Source organism: Strongylocentrotus purpuratus, unplaced genomic scaffold (genome assembly GCF_000002235.5).
Source record: "Strongylocentrotus purpuratus isolate Spur 01 unplaced genomic scaffold, Spur_5.0 spur5_scaffold_20, whole genome shotgun sequence".
Lineage (NCBI taxonomy): Eukaryota > Metazoa > Echinodermata > Echinoidea > Camarodonta > Strongylocentrotidae > Strongylocentrotus > Strongylocentrotus purpuratus.
The window spans coordinates 10,676,079-10,697,262 of NW_022145606.1; the positions used below are offsets into that span (position 1 = coordinate 10,676,079).

At 37.7% G+C, this 21,184-nt stretch overlaps 1 protein-coding gene across 1 annotated transcript; it reads left to right on the forward strand.

The window, feature by feature from the left end:
• Positions 1–7,011: 7,011 nt before the first annotated feature.
• Positions 7,012–10,869, forward strand: LOC105440993 (mucin-5AC-like). The gene is made up of 3 exons (XM_030993639.1): positions 7,012–8,365; positions 8,936–9,244; positions 10,547–10,869. Exons 1-3 carry the CDS (start codon positions 7,012–7,014, stop codon positions 10,867–10,869), a joined length of 1,986 nt encoding a protein of 661 aa, XP_030849499.1.
• The last annotated feature ends 10,315 nt before the right edge of the window (positions 10,870–21,184 follow it).

Genomic DNA, 21,184 nt, shown 5'->3' on the forward strand with positions numbered 1-21,184 from the left:
ATAAGCTACTGAAATCCTTACTTCTAATCGCTTATCAGCAGATTTGTCACTGATTGTTGTCATTTGTCATTGTAGAAAGGCTTTGTGAAACGCCACCAGGTCGTCTATTGTTCGTCGTAATGCAAGCGCAGTGACGTACACGGTCGGTAACTAACAACACAACGCATAAAAGGGTCAATATCCGTACCCTTGTTATGAGCTTTAGCGCCCTCTCTTGACATGGACTGGGTTAAATGTCAAAAGGAGTATGCCAATCAATTTTTGTTTCTTCTTTTTTACGTCTTTAAAATTATGCCCTAGTGGAGCTATGTCTTGATTTAATATCTTTAGGAAATGTAAACAGTGGAAATACATTTACGTAGATCTTACATGTATGGTTAAACTTAGAATTATGGGGTTATATGGGCTTCAAAGCAGTGTAACCATTTGCTCATTTGTGAGCTATTAATAGCGCCATCTACCGACAACTGCGGTCAACTTTGTGATGACTGTGTTGTCGTTTATATCAATATAGTACTTCCTCATAAACACGACATTTTTTACAGTAATTTGGGTAGTGCGCGTATCAACACTCCGTCGAAGCTAATATAGGCGGTGCTTCGAACCGTTTACGGTGGGCAATGATGTACTGTATATGGGTCAACTCAGTGGATTGACTTTTCAAAGCATAGCGCCTTGATTCCGAAGAAATACGAGGTGTTCGGTTATAAGGCATCCTGATCCGTCGGGGAATGCATGAAGTGAATAATAACCGGTCATTAGCAAAATCACAATAAATGCCTGATCACGTGGACGCTCTCAGCCAATCATTTCATTATGATCTACAAAACGCTCTTTAGCCCAAGGTGGAGGACTATACACATAATACACATCAATGAGGGCATTAGTAAGAATTACCCACACGAGGTACCTTTGGAACAGTCTCGTTTGGACTGTTTTGAAGGTACCAAGTGTGGGTAATTTTACTAATGCCCGAACAAAATGATGTGTATTATTTGTTTTATAAGATTATTATTATTATTTTTTTTTATAAAATTATGTTTTCTAACATGAATTTGATAATGGCCGTTCATTACCATTGGATAATGACCGGTCATTACCCAAATTACGCGCGATTACGCCTTAGGCAAAATAAATGCCTGGTCACGTGTACGCTTTCAACCAATCATTTGATTAGGATCCACGTCATCATCTAATAATTGTCGATAACACACAACGTTACCTACGGCGGAGGGTTGATCCAAGGCTTAGATTAACACGTTGACTACTGAAATTCCTCATTCGCATTGACTTAATACAAGAACCACCCGGGTCCAGTAGGTAATGTGTTAATTGAAAGACCATGATTTAAATGTATCCTCCTTTTGGCCTTGTGATACCACGCCACTGAATTTATATTAAAAAAGGGCCTTAGGCGTCGCTCTCCTGTTATCTCGTAATACATCAGAGTTCATGACACGTGGGTAGCCAAACGATCGATAATTGAGTAACAAGTGACTATATCGTACAGTTTTTAAAGGGTGTCATTGCCAATTTTTATGAAAATCATCATAATAGCGGGTAATAGAATTTGAATTATTACCGTGTTGGGGTTGGACGATTATAGATTAAACGTGTGTGCTAAACCCCACACGTAACACAAAGAAGCCTATCGATTGATTGCTAACTGTGCCATCAGAGGTTATTTGCAATCACGTTATCTTGCGATTTCTTTCATAGCTTTGTGTTAAAAGATTTTTGTGTAAAAATGAACTGCCAAAAAAGGGAGATAGCTATATTTTGTTGCACACAATAGTAACCGTTTGTAGTGTATGGTCAACAAATCAAAGCATTGGAGAAAATGCTCTTAAAATGCCTCTCCACTATTAGGTACAGATAAGAAGTTTTGAACACAAATGTTAATATGAGAGACTACAAGCATTGATAACATCGAAATTTGATCCTCCCCTTAAAATTGTAACTAGTTACATTCCAAATATGAAGGTAATTTAAGAGTAATCCCTTCCATGTGGCATTGCTGCTATGATATTCTAGCACACGGGTAGAAACATGGATGAGAGAGCTCGCAGCAGATTTGAAAACTTTGCCTTAATTTTATCTTTAAATGTTCTTATTTTTTGTTTCGTATTTAATGGAAATCATTATAACCATTTGGCTGTTAATTCCCCACTCCCCTTTATTGATTTTATTACCAATTATAACTTATCACCAGTATGTATGAGTTTGTGATAATTTTCTTTTTAAAGCCAATCTGCACTTTTTGGATGGAAGGGAATGGACCTCCCTGCGTGGTCACTGATAGATGTTTATCGTATCAAATGTTTGCCATATAGAGGGCGCAAGTAGCTATAAGTATTGCAGCCCCGCTTTAAAGAGTAACAATAAAGAACTAAACAGAATGAAGTTTGCTATTGACTGTAATATTGTAGCAGATATATATATATATATATGTATGTATATATATATATAATATATAAATATAAATCATGATGAAAGTTTCCTTTCACATTCCCCTCAAATTAGATGTACATTAAAAGAATGTACCGTGTACTTTATGACATATGGGAGGTAATGACATGGTAATACTAATAATACTAATTCTAATAATAATAGCGAATTCTTATAAAGCGCTTAAATCCTTAACGCAGTGACGTGCATGGGACATGGACATATAACCCTGGTTACAGCCGAGCCGCCAAAAGTAGCACTCAAGCATACCAGGATTTGAACCCCGTACCTTGTGATCTGCAGTCTGATGGCTTATCCACTAAACCACGTCACGTTTGCAGGTGCCCCAGAAAACCCGTCAAGCTTATTTCTCATGCAGTATAAGCTTTGATTGAAGGAGCTGAGGGATTCAAGAACATTCGTTCTGATCAATATGATTGAAATTACAAAATGAAATGCCAATCAATATAGTCAAATGCGATATCATAAATGTTCCAAGCGAAATGTAATACTTAAACCGATTTTTTTGTTGTTAGGGGGGGGGGGGGTATTCTTTTAGATCCATAATTATGTAAACCCATTACGATATCCTCCTGCTAATCATGTTTCGAAGGGAATTCTACGATCATATTCCCCTAAACGATTGAACGATTTCGAAATACCCTTTTCTAACCACGGCTAAAGATAAGTTGTGTTTAAAAAAAGAGGATTTCACTAAATGTAGTACCATGAAATGATATTAGAATGTTTATTTTGTAACCCACGTTACACTATGATCTGCACGTGGACTTGAACATACTCCGTTTATAAAGAAATATACCGCTGCTCTGTTATTCACAAATACAAAAGCGATCAAGCTCAACAGAGCCTAAAGAAAATCGATAAACCAAGATTGAGTTATGGTATCATAACATTGCCGGGGGTGCTGCCCTGCGTTTATCAAGTATCTCAATCAATAAGACATATATCAACTATTGATTAATTATTGATTAGAGGTGAATTCTATTGTAATGAAGGAATTTTAATTAACTCCGCTCTAAAAAGTTTATTCTATACCCGTCTATGGCGATGGATGAGCTAATGCATTAGATTGTCGATGCGTGAAGACTAGCAGTCAGAGGTTTGAAACAAAGAGGGTCAATGTATCTGATTACTTTAGTAATATCTATTTTTTGTAGCTCTTAAATCATATGTTGTCATAAATAATATTCAGCTTTCATATAGCGCTTTAATAATACATCTCCGACGTTGGTCATAATGGTGGAATAACAATTTTTTACCCAATTTATGGAATGATTTTGACAATGATTTATTCCTAAAAGATCTAAATAATAGTATACATTTTTAGATTTGATTGAATAATAGTTAGCTAGTGCTTGTTTTGCGTGACTACTAAAGCATATGTGTGCTACTATGCTAATCAACTAGGGGACCTACGTCCTTAAGTCATAACTGACAGTAATGAGGATTAATGCCTCACGAAGGGCACTGATGTAGCTGATCGACACGGTTTTTATCCTGGGGCCTCACAGCAGCGAGGCCATTGCTTTATAGCCAAAGTCGGATTTTAAAAAATATATAATTTTAAACGTTAATGTGAATATTTGAAAGATGCAATCAATGATTATTTGAAAATCTCTCATTGACAATACAGTCGTGATGTATAATGCCTTTTTGCGTAGAAATTTTTACCAGTTTACGTTTCATAGAACACTTTATCACTTAAAGAGCGTCTTTCAATTTGGAATGTACAAGGCCAACGCTTCGCATGTAGGATTCCATCGGTATGAAATCAAATACATTGGTCACATACCCAAATTTCTATCTCATTATTGTTATCTCTTTTTGCCAAAAATATTATAATTTATTTTCCAGATTTTCTCAAGCTGTCACCGAAGTGTTCGCCTGACGTTTCGAGAGATTTCATATCAATTTGTTTTTTTCGATAATTCTCATTTTTCACACACTTTAAGATGAATGAAATTTAATTTTGTTTTATGTTGCAGATGAGATAAAATGAGATTTTCTCAACTCTGCATGGTTTTGTGGCCTAAGGCATCGGAAAGGGGTGAAATGAAGTAGTAGGGAGATGATATAGACATGGGGCTTTGCGGTCCAGTTGTGTTTACAATTCTGTTGTATAGGACGTTTAATCGAACGATAGGGTTTTGCAGGTGTTGGATCAAAAAGTAGAAGAATGAGAGAGAAAGAGAAAGAGGTAGAGAGGTGGAGAGGGAGTGAATGAACAGGAAAGGGGGATGCAAAGGGGGATGAAAGATGGCGAGAGTTGGAGAGAGAAAAGGATAGAAAGAGGAAGGTACTAGAAGAAGGTATAGAGGAAGGAGATAAGGAAGAAGAAGAAAAGTGAGCTCAGTACATGAAGCAGGGAATAGGATGGAAAGGTAGAAAGAGAAAGGTAAACAGAAGAAGAACAGGAGAGAATGAAATAGAAAGGGAGGTGGAGAGGTTTAATTAGATAGGGAGAGAGAGAAAATGAGAGAGGAGAGAACGAAAGAGAAGAGAGAAGATGAGATAATGAAAGAGAGAAAGAGGATTCATAGGGGTAAGAAAAGAATGATACGAATGAAGTGAGGTCAAAATATACCAATATGAATAGTTTAATAAACAGTTATGAAAAGAAAGGGAGAGGAATCGGGACACAGACAGATAAAACTAGAGGGTGAAAAAAGAGACATAAATACATTTACACGCAGCAAGAGATAGAGAAAGAGAAAAAACGAGAGGAAAAGGGAAAGAGGGACAGAATGGATATGTATGTCATTGTGTGAACTTGTTGCTCCTAAAAATACATAAATACATATATAACATAAAAATCGATATCTTCGGTAATCACGCGTCGGGGCGGAAGGCGAATTATAAATGTTTGGCGGATTGTCAAATCAATGTTGGTATCACAACAAACGTAAGTTGGCATCACTCTCTGAGGTGCGAAATATGTCGTCATCATCGCTTTAACTAGGTACTTACTTCAACTGCAGATGAAAGAAGTAAGTAGTTCATTTAAATTTGTTCCCATAAAGTCGGAATAACTCTTTCTTAACTCTGTCCATGAAATGACTGTGGCAATATGATTTTTTTTACAGATAAAGTCGATATTTTCTCCGAACATTATTGATTACAATTAATTGATCAAAGTTTACCGATCTGTAGATTTCAGATAACATAATTATTATTCTTATATATCGAGAATAAATCATGTTGCGACAATACTTGCAGGAACTTTAGTGAAAAAGATTATTCCACCTTTGTTGGCAACTGTGTAATACATAGGACTAATTACTTTAAAAATTTATGAATATTGATTTATATGTAATGGAAGGACAGTCTTGATCGGAGTAATTATCATTTTCTGTCAATCATCGGGCCATTGCGCCGGGTACAGTGGTTGCGAAATAATTCACGAAATGTACATCACTATAAATGTCATCAAATCAGCAATAATTTGGGAACGATATGATATTTTGTTTCAATATATATTCATACATATTGAAACAAAATAATCACAAGATAATATGAGTATTAACTGAATTTCAACAAAGACTTTGGTAGATTATCTTTGTCATGGATATCGAAAGAGGAAAATGAAACCTAGCATTTCAAAGAAGTGTGAACTAAAATTCTTGTTTAGTCTGGACTTAGTCTCATGAGAGTACCACCCATTATATTTTTCTAATTTTCTTTAATTCTCTTTATTCATTAGCCCATATATAATGCCTTGGATTATTTTAAAGGTTGAGTTATACATTGTTGCGAAACACAAAATCGTTTTTATGTGAATGGTACATGTATATTTGAAAAATATGACCCCTTTTATAATATCATTTCTCCGCACTTTCTTTGTCAATTCTGACATATTCTATTGATTTCTCTAAACAGAATAAATCATCAGCCTACGGGCAAAGGACGAACTTGTTTATTCGAGGATTATTGAAGTAATACCCTGGCTAGCCTCGAACTAAGCATCCTATAACCGAAACAAATTCTGTCTTCTTAACTTAAGTTGAGTTGTTGTGAGTAACCAAAGCGATATAGTGATCTCCGTGCGGAAATACCAAGAACTTTTGAAGAACCATGGCCGATGTACATTTAAGAAGCTTACATAGATATCTTGTACACATCATCCTCTTTTCTTTAATTTCCGCGAACCTTGTGTATGCACTACCCTCTGTCAGTGATGTCTCCACCAGTTTCCAGGATGCGAGTACTCCGCAAAGTGGCGCGACATCGGTAACAGTCACGCCGGAATCACAAACGACATTGGCAGACTCCTCATCCAGTTTGTACAGAGAGTCGCCAGAGGTCACCCTACATGATACGTCAACATGGTTTGAATCATCCGGAACGGGTACCATAACCGATTCTACAGTGGTCCCTACAAGTACAATTGCCAGTGTAACATTGTCCTTAGTGTCAGCTGAGTCAACCGAAGAGGGCGTGTTAGGTTCAACAACCATTCCGCAGAGTAGCACATCTTTAATTGTAGCTGCAACCGTGATGCATTCGAGCATGCTTGAATCGACGGACATGTTGACTAACTCTTACATGACTTCAGCGGAATCCTCTAATGCAGCCACAAGTTCGGGTATGTCAACAGGACTGGTATCCAGCTCTGAGATGACTCTGATTCCAAGTATTACCTCTAATACACTGTCAACGAATCAGGCATCCACAGGTTTGATTGAAACTTCCGGAACGGGAGCTTCATTTAAGACTACACTTTTCCCCAGTTCTTTGGTGTCTGATACAGATATATCTATTCAAACCCCTTTCAACCCAACAGGATCGCTAAACTCTCAAACTCTTCAACCTCGGAGCTCTACAGTGGAACTAAATTCAGACCTTCAATCTCCACTATTTTCTAGTAGTACATCTGACGTTGTAGCAACGTTAGAATCTTCCATGTCAGAGTCACCAACACATTCGGCAACAAACGAAGTCGCTTCAGTAGCTGTAGTGACTCCTCAAACATCAAGTTCGTATGATCCATCGGGAACGGGATCGTCTCTTCAACCTACATTTGTCATAAATACTGCATCAGACGTATCTACAACTACGCCAACAGGCTCAGGCTTTGGTGGAACATTAGTGATAGGATCGACCCCTGGCGGCACATATTCCTCTAACACTGTATCTCACACTGGATTAATTGCTACAACGACCGTGTATTCCATGGAACCCACGGAAACTGAATCATCCCCTCAGAGTGTACTTTCTACAAGTACTACAGTACTGGGATCGATCCTTAAAAACGCCACACTTTCCTCTTACACTGCATCTCACATCGTAACAATGGCACAGACGACCGTAAGTTTCATGGAACCATTGGGAACCGGATCGTCACCTCATGGTACACTTTTTACAGGTTCTACATCTGGTATATCAGAAACTGCACAGACTTCCTTCAGTTCGGGTGAAACATCCTTAGCGGGATCAGCCGTGGCTGTTAATACTTTATCCGACGAAGCATCATCTGTACGGGACACCTCAAGTTGGGATGAACCATCGGCAACTGGGTCGATGATTCAAGCTTCGTCGTTTATTACCATGACCTCTGACGAAGCATCATCTGCACAGAACACCTTGAGTTGGAATGAACCAACGGCAACATGGTCGTCGCTTCAAACTTCATCGTTCAATACCATGGCCTCTCACGTAGCACCGACACAACCAACGACCTTGGCTTTCATTGAATCACCCGAGTCGGGCTCGGCCTCTGGAACCACAACCCTTACTAGCAGTACATCTCACTGGGTCACAACTGCTCAGGCAACCTTTAGCCTAAGTGAATTATCGAGTATGGTTTCAATCCCTACCACGGCACTCTTTACCAGCGCTGCCGCTGACATAGAAACAACCGAACAAATAAATGTCAGCTCCGTCGCCTTACCAACAACTGGTGTGAGTTCTCAACCGATTTTGTATTCAACCTCGCCTGACATGAGCCTACTTATAAACGCGATAGCATCAAGTTTTTTAGAACCTTCAGGAAATACAACGAATCCTATCTTCAGTGCAAGTGTATACCCTCAACTCACAGCTACCATGGACAATTCAATCCTAAACTTCTCGAGCCTGACTAGTTTCGTAAGAAACGAAACGACCTACCCCACAAGTGTTTCCACCAATAGGACATCGACGGTAATTCAGACAACGTTGATCTCTTCTGAGTATTCGGTCATATCACTAACTCCTGGATCAATTGACTCTCCTTCACACGCATCACAAACATCAAGTTCTGTCGAGCCATCGGGAGTCGAAAAAAACAATAATACTGCTTCAAGTTTGGCTAATGTTTCTCTCTTTGGGACTGTGTCTTCTCATTCGCTTGAGCCATCCGAAATGTCTTCATCGAATAAGACGATTGATCTGTCCTCAACGGCTTCAGCTGGAGTTAGATCGCCGGGAAATGGTTCTTCTTTACCTTCGGCTACAAGCATCACACATTCTCAGATACCTTCAACTACAGGTGGCTCACAAGAAACAAATACCGGAGGAGGTTCACCGTCACCGGTAACTGATCCAGAGAATCCGGCACCGGTAACTGATCCAGAGACTCCGGCTCCTATTGCACCGGCACCGGTAGTTGTTGTGGTAGAGGTACCGGCACCAGCACCGGTAGTGGTGGTGGTAGAGGTACCGGCACCTGCACCGGCACCAGCACCGGCACCGGCACCAGCACCTGTACCAGCACCGGTAACGCCAACGTTACAGGAACCGCCTACTCAAAGACAACCAGATACAACGGAATTAACAGACGTAACCCAAGCAACAGAAGGTAAGATGGATATGTTATAATGATGATGATGAACAAGATGATAATGATAACAATATTTATAGTAGTAACAGGATCAGAAATTCTTTCAAGAAATATAGTTTAGGGAAGTTTTATTGGCCTATTATCTTTCCTATATTGCATTGTAATGTTTGCTCATTTCAAAAATTGATGCTCAAGGCTAATGAATATGCGATCGTATCCGTGATGATAAAAGTAACGATGAAGAAGGCTATATACAAACGCAGTAATAGTACATCAATAGTAATAGTAGGCAAAAAACTACCGTTGGTGAAGGTGATGGGACAAACTATCACTTCCGAGGCGATCTGGATGTAGCTATCTTTCCGAAGCGAAGCTGAGGAAAGATAGCGTACACATTCTGATCGACGAGGAAGTGATAGTTTGCCATCGCCTGAAACCAAAAGGTGATTATTTGCTTTAAATTTCACATCTAAAACAATTTAACTACAAAAAGAAAAGGACGTGTATGCATCTACATGAAAGACACCAGGCCAAAATTCAAGTTCAAGTTTAACCCAACCCCTTGAGGGTACGGTGCGCGCACGTGTTTGCTTTAATTGCGCTCATTGGTAATCCGCGCTTAATTACGCCTGTTTTAGTGCGCTTTTGGATAATCTTCAGTGAAAGTACGTTGCCCTGTGTAGATAGTACCTCTATCTTCAGTGAAAGTGCGTTGCACTTTGTAGATAGTAGTACTATCTACACAGTGTAACGAACTTTTTGCTTCTCCCATAAATAATGGACGAACTATCTTTCATCACGTGATTTACTTTTGACCAACCGTAGAGCAAGATTCTTAGTATGTGGAATATAATAGGAAGCAAACATTAATCGGCTACGAGGGTAGTGGTAGCCCCGAGATCACTGAGGCGATGGTAGTTTGTATACATTGCCCGAGTAAAGGAGGTTAATATTTGTTTTATATCCCACATCGGCAATAAGGTCTATTTAAAGTGAATTTTACATAATTAAATTAATGTATTCTGCAGTAGCTTCAGCTAGATTTGACAAACACACATATATGTAATACAGTCGATGCGCGATCATTTGACATTGATATTGATATTTCGCGTAACCTACCTTGCTACGCTTATTCAATGGGCAAGTGGGGCAGCAGCAAAAAAATACGGTACAAAAGTCCTCTAGCAGGGAGATAGTACTTATTTATCATTGATCATGTGACCTCGTTTAGACTAATCAGATTTCAAGATTCTTGGTATGCGGGATATAATAATAATTATAAGTAATACTTTTTTCCACTTCTTCATTTGTTTTCTTAAGATGAAACTGCATCATTGACGGACACCACACTGACTCTTATCTTCGCCAGTGCTGCACTTCTCCTCATGGCCGTCATTGTGATCACGGTCATCTGTGTCATGCGTTATAACACGGTGAACGCCAACGCGCACCGCGAGGAGACTATGCGCATGGTTCTTCAACCTCAACGCTGGTGGCGCAGTAACATCAACATCCGGCCAACCAACCAGGTGCACATTGGTGCCCCGGATGACTCTCGAGATGATGATTTGCTTGACTATGGTTTTAAGGGTAAAATACAAAGACCAGCAGCATTCGCACCCATAGCCGATGCATGGTTGTAATCAGTCACTGGAGTGGTATTATGTTCATGTTTGTCCAACGTGGTTCGATTTGGGCGCAATATGGCGAATACTGACACTACTTCGTTGGGCGAGCACAAAATTAAGGAAAAGACTCCAGTTTTGGTCTGTTTGTTTCGATTTTTTGTTGTAAAAAATGGAACAGATCTTATTTTTTGTAATATATGAGATAAGGGTTGGTTTGTTGTAACCAACCGAAATCAGGTTGGCCACTCTCTCTCTGTAAATAAACGACACTGACTGCTACTGTGTATTTTCGCCCTCATCGGCCATTTGATTACAATTTATACAGTTTTAAGCCGGTTCTTTGGACCATAGCGTAAAAAAGTATTTTTGAATGAGTATAGGGGTTGGTGTACGTGTATATCCCAAAACTTCCCTATTCCAAATACACTCGATCCCTTTTTAGACATTTTCTATTGTAAACCCGCAGTAATATAGCTTTCAAATTCTGCTTGCTATTAATAATGGAGAGCACGCTTTCTTTAATGGCGAGCGCTTTCGGCTTAATGCAGATAACTTTTTTCTGCTCTGTTTGGTTCTATACAAATTATGACAGTGGATGTTTAGATTTCACACTGATTGTTATAATTGTAGCTCAATTGTTTATTATATATTTGAATGGAATAAGCTAGATAATTCGATGAGAACGGCTTCCTCTGTCATTTCATTTAAGAGATTATTTAAAAAAAGTTGTGATTTGTGAATTGCTCAGCCGAACATATACTTCGTGCATGTTCTGTAATATTAACATGATTTATTCACATAATTGCGACTTAATCATTATTTTCCTATTGGCATTACAGTTGAACTAGGTTGATAATATATGTTTATTTTGCAAACAAGTATTCGTTTGTGGTCCGTCTATTATTGCTGTGTAATATCTTTCTAAATGTACTGTTCTGTATAAACGCTATGCTCTTTGATGTGAAAATGATCATGTTTATTCAGGGCCAATGGAAGACCACTACTTATTGGTGAATGGGCTACCCTGACAAAACATTATAAATAAATGAATGAATATAAATGTTTGTTTCCTCGAGTACGAGCATCAATGGGAATCCAGGCGGGGTCATTAATGGCAAGATTTAGTATGCTTAAGCAGGTCAATCTGCGAAAAAACAGACTTGCGCACATTTACAGTAGGGAAAGTCTTGAACAGGGGGCTACGGCCAGCAGACTGCTGCAGCCTACGCCTTCTTCTGCATTTGCCCCCTCTGAAACTTCTATTTTGTCGTTCTCAAAGCTCATGGCGCGTAAATTACTTCAAGGCTGCCCTTCAGCTACTCATATTCCTGGCGATGTGCTCCCAGTCTTCTTCGACGATACTTGCTATTTTGAAAAGTTGTTCAATAAACAGTTATCTCTTATGATAAGGGGAATTTTCTTGCGGGGCGGGGCTCCACCACTTTGTAGGATTTAACTATTTGTAAATGGTAGTCCCTGTCGACTGCATAACATTGCCTAATACATTTGCATTTGTGTGTGTAGGTGTGTGTGATTATTTGTGGATGCGTTGCTGTTTATGCATAGCACTGCCTAAAACGGTTACATTTTGTGTTTGTAGGTGTATGTGTTTATTCGTGGCTGGTTTGTTGTATATGCCGTGTAGACGCATAAGATAATCATTTTCAAAAAAATGCTGGCGGAAAGAACACTCTCTGTTGTGCGAATTTTTATCACACAGAGATAAAGCTCTAGGAAAACATTGCCGAGGTATAACAGCGAACGAATCGTAAATACGTTCGAAAACTAGAAGGAAAAAAAAAAAACCTTAAAAAGCGACAATGAAAGCGTAATTAGGTATGCCATTCCAAATGGGAAACTGGTACACGTTTACCCTTTGCGTGTATATTGGATTGTTGACTACTAGAGTGTTTTCGTAATAATAATTATAGTAAAGTCTTAAAAATGAAGTTGAGTTCTGGTCATGCGATTGCATTGTGAAAGAAACGGTTTGGAATCGACCAGAAAAGGTTGATCATCTAGCATATAAGAATTTGTGTGTATTGCAAGGTTCTGGTATCATCAAAATGATAAGAAATTTGGCCAAGTCTTGTTAAAGTTACAAACACTGTACACAGAAGGATATATATATATGGGACTACACGAACACGTGGCGTAAAAAATCGCCCCCCCGAGTTTTACATGCTACACGGCATATTTAGAATATGAAGGCATTTGAAGAGCCATGGTTTTTTAGGGAACATGTCTTATCTGATGTTCTTTCACACTTGCATAATAAGAATGATAAAGTTCACAAATTATTTTTCAATTCTTCCCAGAACTCAACCTTCTCTTTAAAGAGCGCTCATGTCTGGTACATAGCCATTTCTGACTCCTGGCACTCATTTAGTATTTCATTGTTACCCTGGATTTAGAACTTACTCGCTCAAACATTTTAAGGAATGAATTCCTGTCAAAAACCCATTTGCCTCACTTTGGTGAAATGTGGCACATGCATATTAAATGTCTTGCCAAATGAAATTAGTGCTGTGACAAGGATTCGAACCCCAAACCTTGTGGTTCCTAGTCCGGAGACGTATCCACTGGAATACAACACTTTCCTCGTATACTTAACACAAGAGCCACTATGTTCTGGAAGGGCCTAGGCAATGGGTGTGAAATAAAGATTGAATATTGCGTTAGACGGGGGAGGCATGTGCCCCCGTAATCCCCTTAGCATTACCAAATACGCCACTGTAAATATTGGTATCCATATACTATGTGCATAGCAAGAATGTCTATCGTTAAATGGGCAGTAAATCTGAACCGCATGAACCTTATGTACAATAATGCAATCTACGATGCACGATGACCTACACAAAATGAGCTTCAGAAAGGAAAACTTCTACGTTAACTAACTAATCTATGTTTTAGAAGTGAATCTCAAACGGTTATTTGGAACCATGGACCTTGACGTATCTTGCCATCAAGCCGTCACACTTTATGACTCTAAATTGAGCGAGTCCTTGAGTGGGGTGAAAAGCCCTAACAGCTAACAATACACATTAGGATAAAAGCACTTTATATACATCGGCGTATTTCGGAAAGCAAAGAGGGTTAAAGGTCACATGCTCCCCCGGCCTTACGATTATGAATTCAATATTTCATGAATTTGATGACTGGTTGATTATTTCAAGCGTTACTGAATGACATGCCAAGAGAATTCTGTATTTCGAACATAGGATATTATAGACATTTGAATGAATATATCAAAATCAATCATACAATATATTAGCTGGGATGAGGTGCTTTCACAACAGTTGGGATTCTTACCAACCAGAAATCAAACGTAAGCAATATTCAATTCATATAGGTTTGTTAATAAGAAATGAAAAAGAAGGCCTATTTAAAAAAAGAAATCTACAATAACTAAATTGTGAAAGAACCTTAGAATAGTTAAAAATATTAAGGATTAATTTATGTATTGTTATTAAAATGTCTACATCTTTGTTTTTTCTCCTGGCAAATTCAGTTTCTGGCGCTGGTATGATCACATCGCCGTTTTTTAGCACAACTTTGTTTAGAACCGGCACTCTACATATGACCACTATTAACCGATGGTAATAGAAGTTAGACCCCTAATAGACCTAACATGAATGAGACTAGATCTTCATATGTAATCATACGCTGCATGTGTATGTATACAATTAGGATATACAATGTTCGTAATCTAATCAAATTTGATGCATAACTATTTGTTAATTGTCATGTTACCAATTATTTCATTCACTTGTTATGAATATTTGTATTCAAGTAGTCAGAATGCAAATTGCATACATTGATTTTTGCTAGGTGAGAGAAGCCATCATGTTAGTCCTTTCTAGCAACAATCAATGTATACAATTCGCATTCTGTCTATAGAAATATGAGGCACTTAACAAAAATTACATTACTAAAATTACCTATTCCAAAGTTCTTAATAGTATATATTTTAAATTCATTATTTAGTAATACGAGTCATAGAACTTTTTAATTGTTTCTCAGGCACTGCAGTGAAGTATTCTTCGCTAGGGATAACTACGCATTTGTATAAAGTGTGCTTTGAATATTGATATATGTATGCTTGTTTTCTTCTTTATATTTGTGTTCATTTTTTTATAGTTTTAATCCGTTTTCAATAAAATACTTTATTTTTAAGAATGTTATCCTATCTGCGTTGTTATTGTAGTGTAGTACTGCGAGGGTCACTTGAAAATGCAACATGTGTCTCCTTTATTAATAAATGTTTGCGAAGGCATTAGTTAATATGCACCGTAAGCAGGTTATTACGTCACAGTACGATAATGATCGTGACCTGTCAAAGTCATTGTCTGTCACACCGTGACCTAATCCAGTGCAGTGCATATCAATTATGCAAAAGCTAAACACATGTATTATTTGTTTTATGAGATGGGTCTACGATATGACTATCGAAGTCGGGAGATTGGCGGTTTTTATCACCACAATCCACTCCCTATACGCATAAGGTAAAACAAAAGTAATGCACGCACACTTGATCCATGTCGACGTTTGTCATTGGTTAAATTCTTGAACATATTGTATATATATGGTCATCATGGTTTTCATACTTATGGGCGGTAATAATACTAATTCTCAAAATATATCGTTTTATTGACCCGGGGTAGCCACATCGGGTAATACAGGGATTGGGTATCTTTGTATCAGATTCTGAAACAAAATCCTGGATTTAGCTCATGCTGCAATGATAATACAAACCATTACTCATTCAGTCAGGAACCCCATGACTTTGTAACAAGCCGATCACCTGTCTGATTTTTAGGATATTTATGATTGGAAATTGAAATTTCATTTTTCGTTTTCAAAACGATTTTTTTTAAACGCTACAGTCTATGGGGTACAATGAGTATGGTAAAACCGGTCACTCGAAGATTTTTTAAATTGTTTTTTAAGACACTTCATGATCATTTTGAAGAGCAATTTGCTAAGGCTTCAGTATTACACCATATCACAGACACTGATAACACGTAGGGCCATGCATTTTAGATTGAACTGTGTTAAACGATGCCTTTAACATGATGAATACTGCTCTTCATGCAGGACCTGCAAATGAATGAACCCGTGTACAACGATCGACATCGCTGCAGTAATTGGTAGATAAGAAAAGAGGAAGAAATGGAGCTAAAGACAGAGAAGGCAGATATAATTAAAGGGACGCCGGGGACACTGGAAAATATATCTTTTCAACGAGAGAGAATGAGACTGGCAAGAGAATTTAACATTGTCTTTTCCGTTCAAACTTCTTTAATCATGTAAAAGTATATAAATATTCTGAGGCAAATGCAAAAAGTAATGTTCAACGAACTTAGGGAAACAAAATCTAAAGTAAAAATTAACTTTGGTGCATATATGACAACAGATTGGAATGATAAGAAATATTCGGGAATATATTAGTTAATGCTACAATTACAAAACTATCTCTTTTAATTCATATTTTTTTTGTAATTTTGAGACATTTTTTCTATGCAATTGTGTCAACAAATTACTTACTGTTCGGGAATGAAATAATATTTACGAAAAAATCATTACATACATTTGAAAGATATGTACTTTATTATTACAAGAAGACAAATATTGAAAATTATTATTATATCAATTATAAATGGGCTTAATAAATTGTTTACAACTCTCCCCTGATATAATTACGCGGTCTTCTTAATGCAAACATCAGGGTCCTTTATTATAAAACTTCTTATCCATAACAAATGCATAATTTTTTTAACAAATTTGCTCATAGCCAATCAGATGTCACGATTTTAATACCTTATAACAGTTATGGTAACTTTTTACTGACAACATGTTTTACGAAACAGGGCTCAGATGTAGTAGATAAATCATGACAGACTAAAATAACTTTCAGGGATGTGAATTTTTCCATCTCATCTTCTTTAAATACAATGATTTTCAGCGCAATCAAAATTGATAAAGGATTTAACTTGCTAACCTTGACAAACTTATATACGTATGTGCCATTATATGAAATTTCATGTCACGTAGCAAATTAACACAGAACGATTATTATGATTAATGACACAATGCCAACTGTTTGCTTACTTGAAGTGAGGAATATCGAAAAGAAACTGCATAGATCAGAGTGATTTGTTAAATCCGGTAGTTAGTCTTTTTCATTCTTCTTCTTCCATTGATTACAATCCTCTTTGTAGAGCAAAGTCGTCATTGATTGCTGGGGCCGCAATCCCAAGAACACATCACATTGCGAAAATCATGATACTTTTTCCCTGCGTTTTGTTTTACTTTCCAGTCTTTCTGAATGCAAATCAAACGAAAATGAGTACACTACGGACTGACATTGATCAATTTTTTTTTTGATTGATTGATTTTTATTTCTCATGCAAAACATAATACAAACATAATTATATCACAACAAATATGTAATGAAACGATAAATATAGTGGAAATAGCACGAGAAAAGAGGAACTAACTTGAAGCAGAGCTTGTTGAAATGTTGGTTCCTCAGATGCAAATTTTACAATAAATCATGAACAAAGTAAGCTTATAGATCAATAAATAGACAATATGTAGCTAGGAAGAAGGAAAAAAAGAAGACAAAACTGAGGAATAAGAAAGAAAAGAAAAAAAATGAATGGAGGAAAATAGTAGAAGACAAGGACAAAAGCTCTAGAAAAGGGAGATTGAGAAAGAGATTGAGTCGAGAATCAAACAAACCGAGATTCTATCATGTACATCTATATGTGTCTAAAAGTTTAGTCTTTAACTTTTTAAAAAAAATGCATAGACTAATACTGTGTTTAAGAAATGGATCTATGTTATAAAACTCTCATTACACGAAAAAACGAGACATGTAGCAAATACAATTATTATTAAAGGGATCCGGTAACTTTGTCTTAGATTCTGAAGCAAAATTCTAGATATAGCTCATGCTGCAATTATACTTATGAACCCTTTAGGTCAGTCAGGAACCCCATGATTTTTACAAGCCAATCGCCTGTCTGATTATCAAGATATTTATAATTGGAATTACAAATTTTGAAAACCGTTTGCCGGACGGTTTTCATAACACTACAGTCCATTGGGGGAAAACGAGTATAGTAAAACCGGTCACTGAAAGATTTTTTTAATTTTTTGAGGCACTTCTTGATCATTTTGAAGCGCAATTATTGTAGGGCTTCAATGTTACACCATATCACAGACACTGGTAAAACGTAGGGCCGTGCTTCTCAGATTGAACATTGTCAACCCGTTGACTACTGAATTATCTAATTCCCATAGGCTTTACACAGGGACCACCCGGTTCCAGTAAGCAATGGGTTAAATGATCCCTTTAATCAATACAACGAACTCGACAACGCATATTTGCTTACTGGTCATAGATTTGAAACAGTTCTACTTTGAATACAATTTGAATAATTTGAATACAATCAGAGACAGATTCACGAAACTCGGCAATGCATATATTTTGCTTATTTGTCATATTGTTTAAACAGTTCTACTTTGAATACAATGAGAGAGAGATTCACGAAACCCTACAATGCATATTTGCTTAGTTGTCATAGATTTGAAACAGTTCTACTTTGAATACAATCGGAGAGAGATTCACGATAACCTCATTCCATAGTCCAACTACGATGATAAGCATAACAATGGCCATGATTAACCCGTTGGCTACTGAATTATCTAATCCCCATTGGCTTAACACAGGGACCACCAGGTTCCAGTAAGCAATGGGTTAACAATTTTAAACAGGAAAAACCTTTCACACACAAAATGTCAAGCTCTCTAGATACGAACTTCGTATCTGCAACCTGCTTTTAGGGGCGTATGAATCGCGACTTCGTATCTATCCCAACATTTTTGAACAGGAAAAACCTTTCACACACAAAATGTCAAGCTCTCTAGATACGAACTTTGTATATGCAACCTGCTTTTAGGGGCGTATGAATCGCGACTTCATATATATCCCAACATCGTATAAACGATGTTCACACAGGGAAAATGTTCTATAAACATGTTTAAAACTGTTGAGTTAAACACGTTTATACTAATCATCTCTAGGTACGATGAATTTTAGCAGTGTGTGAAAAGGCTGCTCATCACCAATGGTAACGGACAAGTGTTATTAGAAATGCCAACGATTTAGAAAGACGTTATAGGATCATGTTGGATACTTTTTTAAACGAAAAGTGCCATTCAAGTTGAACTTGTTATAAAGATGAGTAGTTCTAAAAGATCGTAACGAAACTCTTTCATGTTTTTCTTCTTCTTCCTTATTTTGTTTCTTCTTCCTTCTCCTTCGTCTACTCCCCCTTCTTCTTCCTTATCTGTCTTCTTCTTTTTCCTCTCCTGCTTATGTTCTATTTTCGTGTTTCTTCCTCATGAAAGAGCGGGGCGTCCCTTGTAAATTAACGGCCTACGGTTCTTTGAAAACAATTCTGTGTATTATTTAGCCAGGACTAGTTGAAATATGTGCAATTGAAACAGAACTTTTAAAATTCCCTGTTTTCAATACAGTGCAGAAAATTGCAATCATATGTCAACCCATGAATGAATCTTCTATGTTAATTTGTTTTTTTTACAGGTATGAACAGATGTATGAAGGGCTCTCCATGTACCTCGACTAAAATTGAAGATAGGTGAGCGAAGTTTTCATTCCAGTGGTCCGGTTACATGAAATATGTTACCTTGTGCTTTGCGCTGAAGACAGTTGAAGTATTTAAGAAACATCTCAAAACACACCTATTAACATTGTAATTAACTACATTTTTTATCATATGTTTTGTTGAGTTTTAATTCATTGATTTTTGTGCTTTGTAAAGCGCTTTGATCAGTTGTGAATTGAATAAAGCGCTATAAGAGAAACAATTTATTATTATTATTATCTCATAGAGAAATTTTAAACTCCATGTTCAAGTTACAAACTTACATAACGTTACGGGATTCAACTTCAAGATTTGAAGATCCGCAGCAAGAAAGGTCTACGAGTATTACAGAAACGACAGGAGAAATTGACAAATGTATGACGCTTCTGCAAGCTTACACCATGGACCTATTACGGATGGACATTCATCGTTTTCTTAACGAATTCATTGTGATTGTCTCCGTCAATGTCGTCTCAATAACATTCCGTACATGTTTCTTCCTTTTGGTCTCATCATGGTCGCCGGCAAAAAAGCCGGGACAGAATCAAGATAGTGATTTTAGACATTTTAATCTACATGCGCAGAAAATATTATTACTCGCCTAAATCATGGAAAATAGATGTGCAGTTCAGGCTTATAATCGGAAATTGTTGTTCCGTGTACTGTACATGTATTTTTTTTTGAAAAAATGTTGATATTACCAGATAGAGGTTATTTTTTATTTTGGGGTTGTGATTCAAAATTCCGTTTCCCCCTATTTCCTCATAATATTCCAGAGTTACAACGCACAGGGCTGATACAGATCATGGCCTTCTTAATGTTTTATAAGGTCATATGTGTGTGCGAAAGTTTGCGAATCAGTAATAATACATTTCATATCACCAAAATCGTCTGCTTTTCAACTTTGCTGCTCCCCATTGAGGATGCTTTATTTAAGACACACTCTTACAGAGCACACCATCCAAACAAAACCCAAGAGAGGGAAACTGCTCCTTTGTCAATGACCGAAAATGCTTACGCAGTCGTTATTGTTAAAACAGCTGAATGTTCTCATTAATATGCACATAATCAGAAGGCGGCGACTATGATTGGATGAAAGAAAGAATCACGTTGAATGACCATCCGTATTAAGTTCATGCTTACACTAAGCAATATAATACCTTTAATGAGGAGTCCAAAGGTCGAGATTGATGTATCGGTGGGCGTGGCTTGACGTGGCCTACTCAGTAGGATTGATGCAGACTTAGAGGCTGTTCACACCGGCAGAGATAGCGCGGTCTAGCGCGCGCTCTATCGCGCGCTAGGCCGCGCTATCTCTCGTGGACCACCCCCAAGAGGTGCTCCAGTGCTGGCACGCCGTTTTGGCTCGCCGTGGCTCGCTGTTGGGCGGACCGAAACGACGTTGTACCTTCCACACCGCAGAGATAGCGCGCGCTAGACCGCGCTATCTCTGCCGGTGTGAACAGCCTCAGTGTCAATAAAAGACTGTTTGCAGTATCCATTATTGACATGTCTTGGATCGTCTTCACGCTGCCTGCACACGGCACGTATAAGTATTCTGCACACGGCACCTATAAGTATTCTGCACACGGTACTACACGTAGCAGTTGCATGTAACACACCAATAGGCGCACAGTAAAAGTTCTTCATTCAAA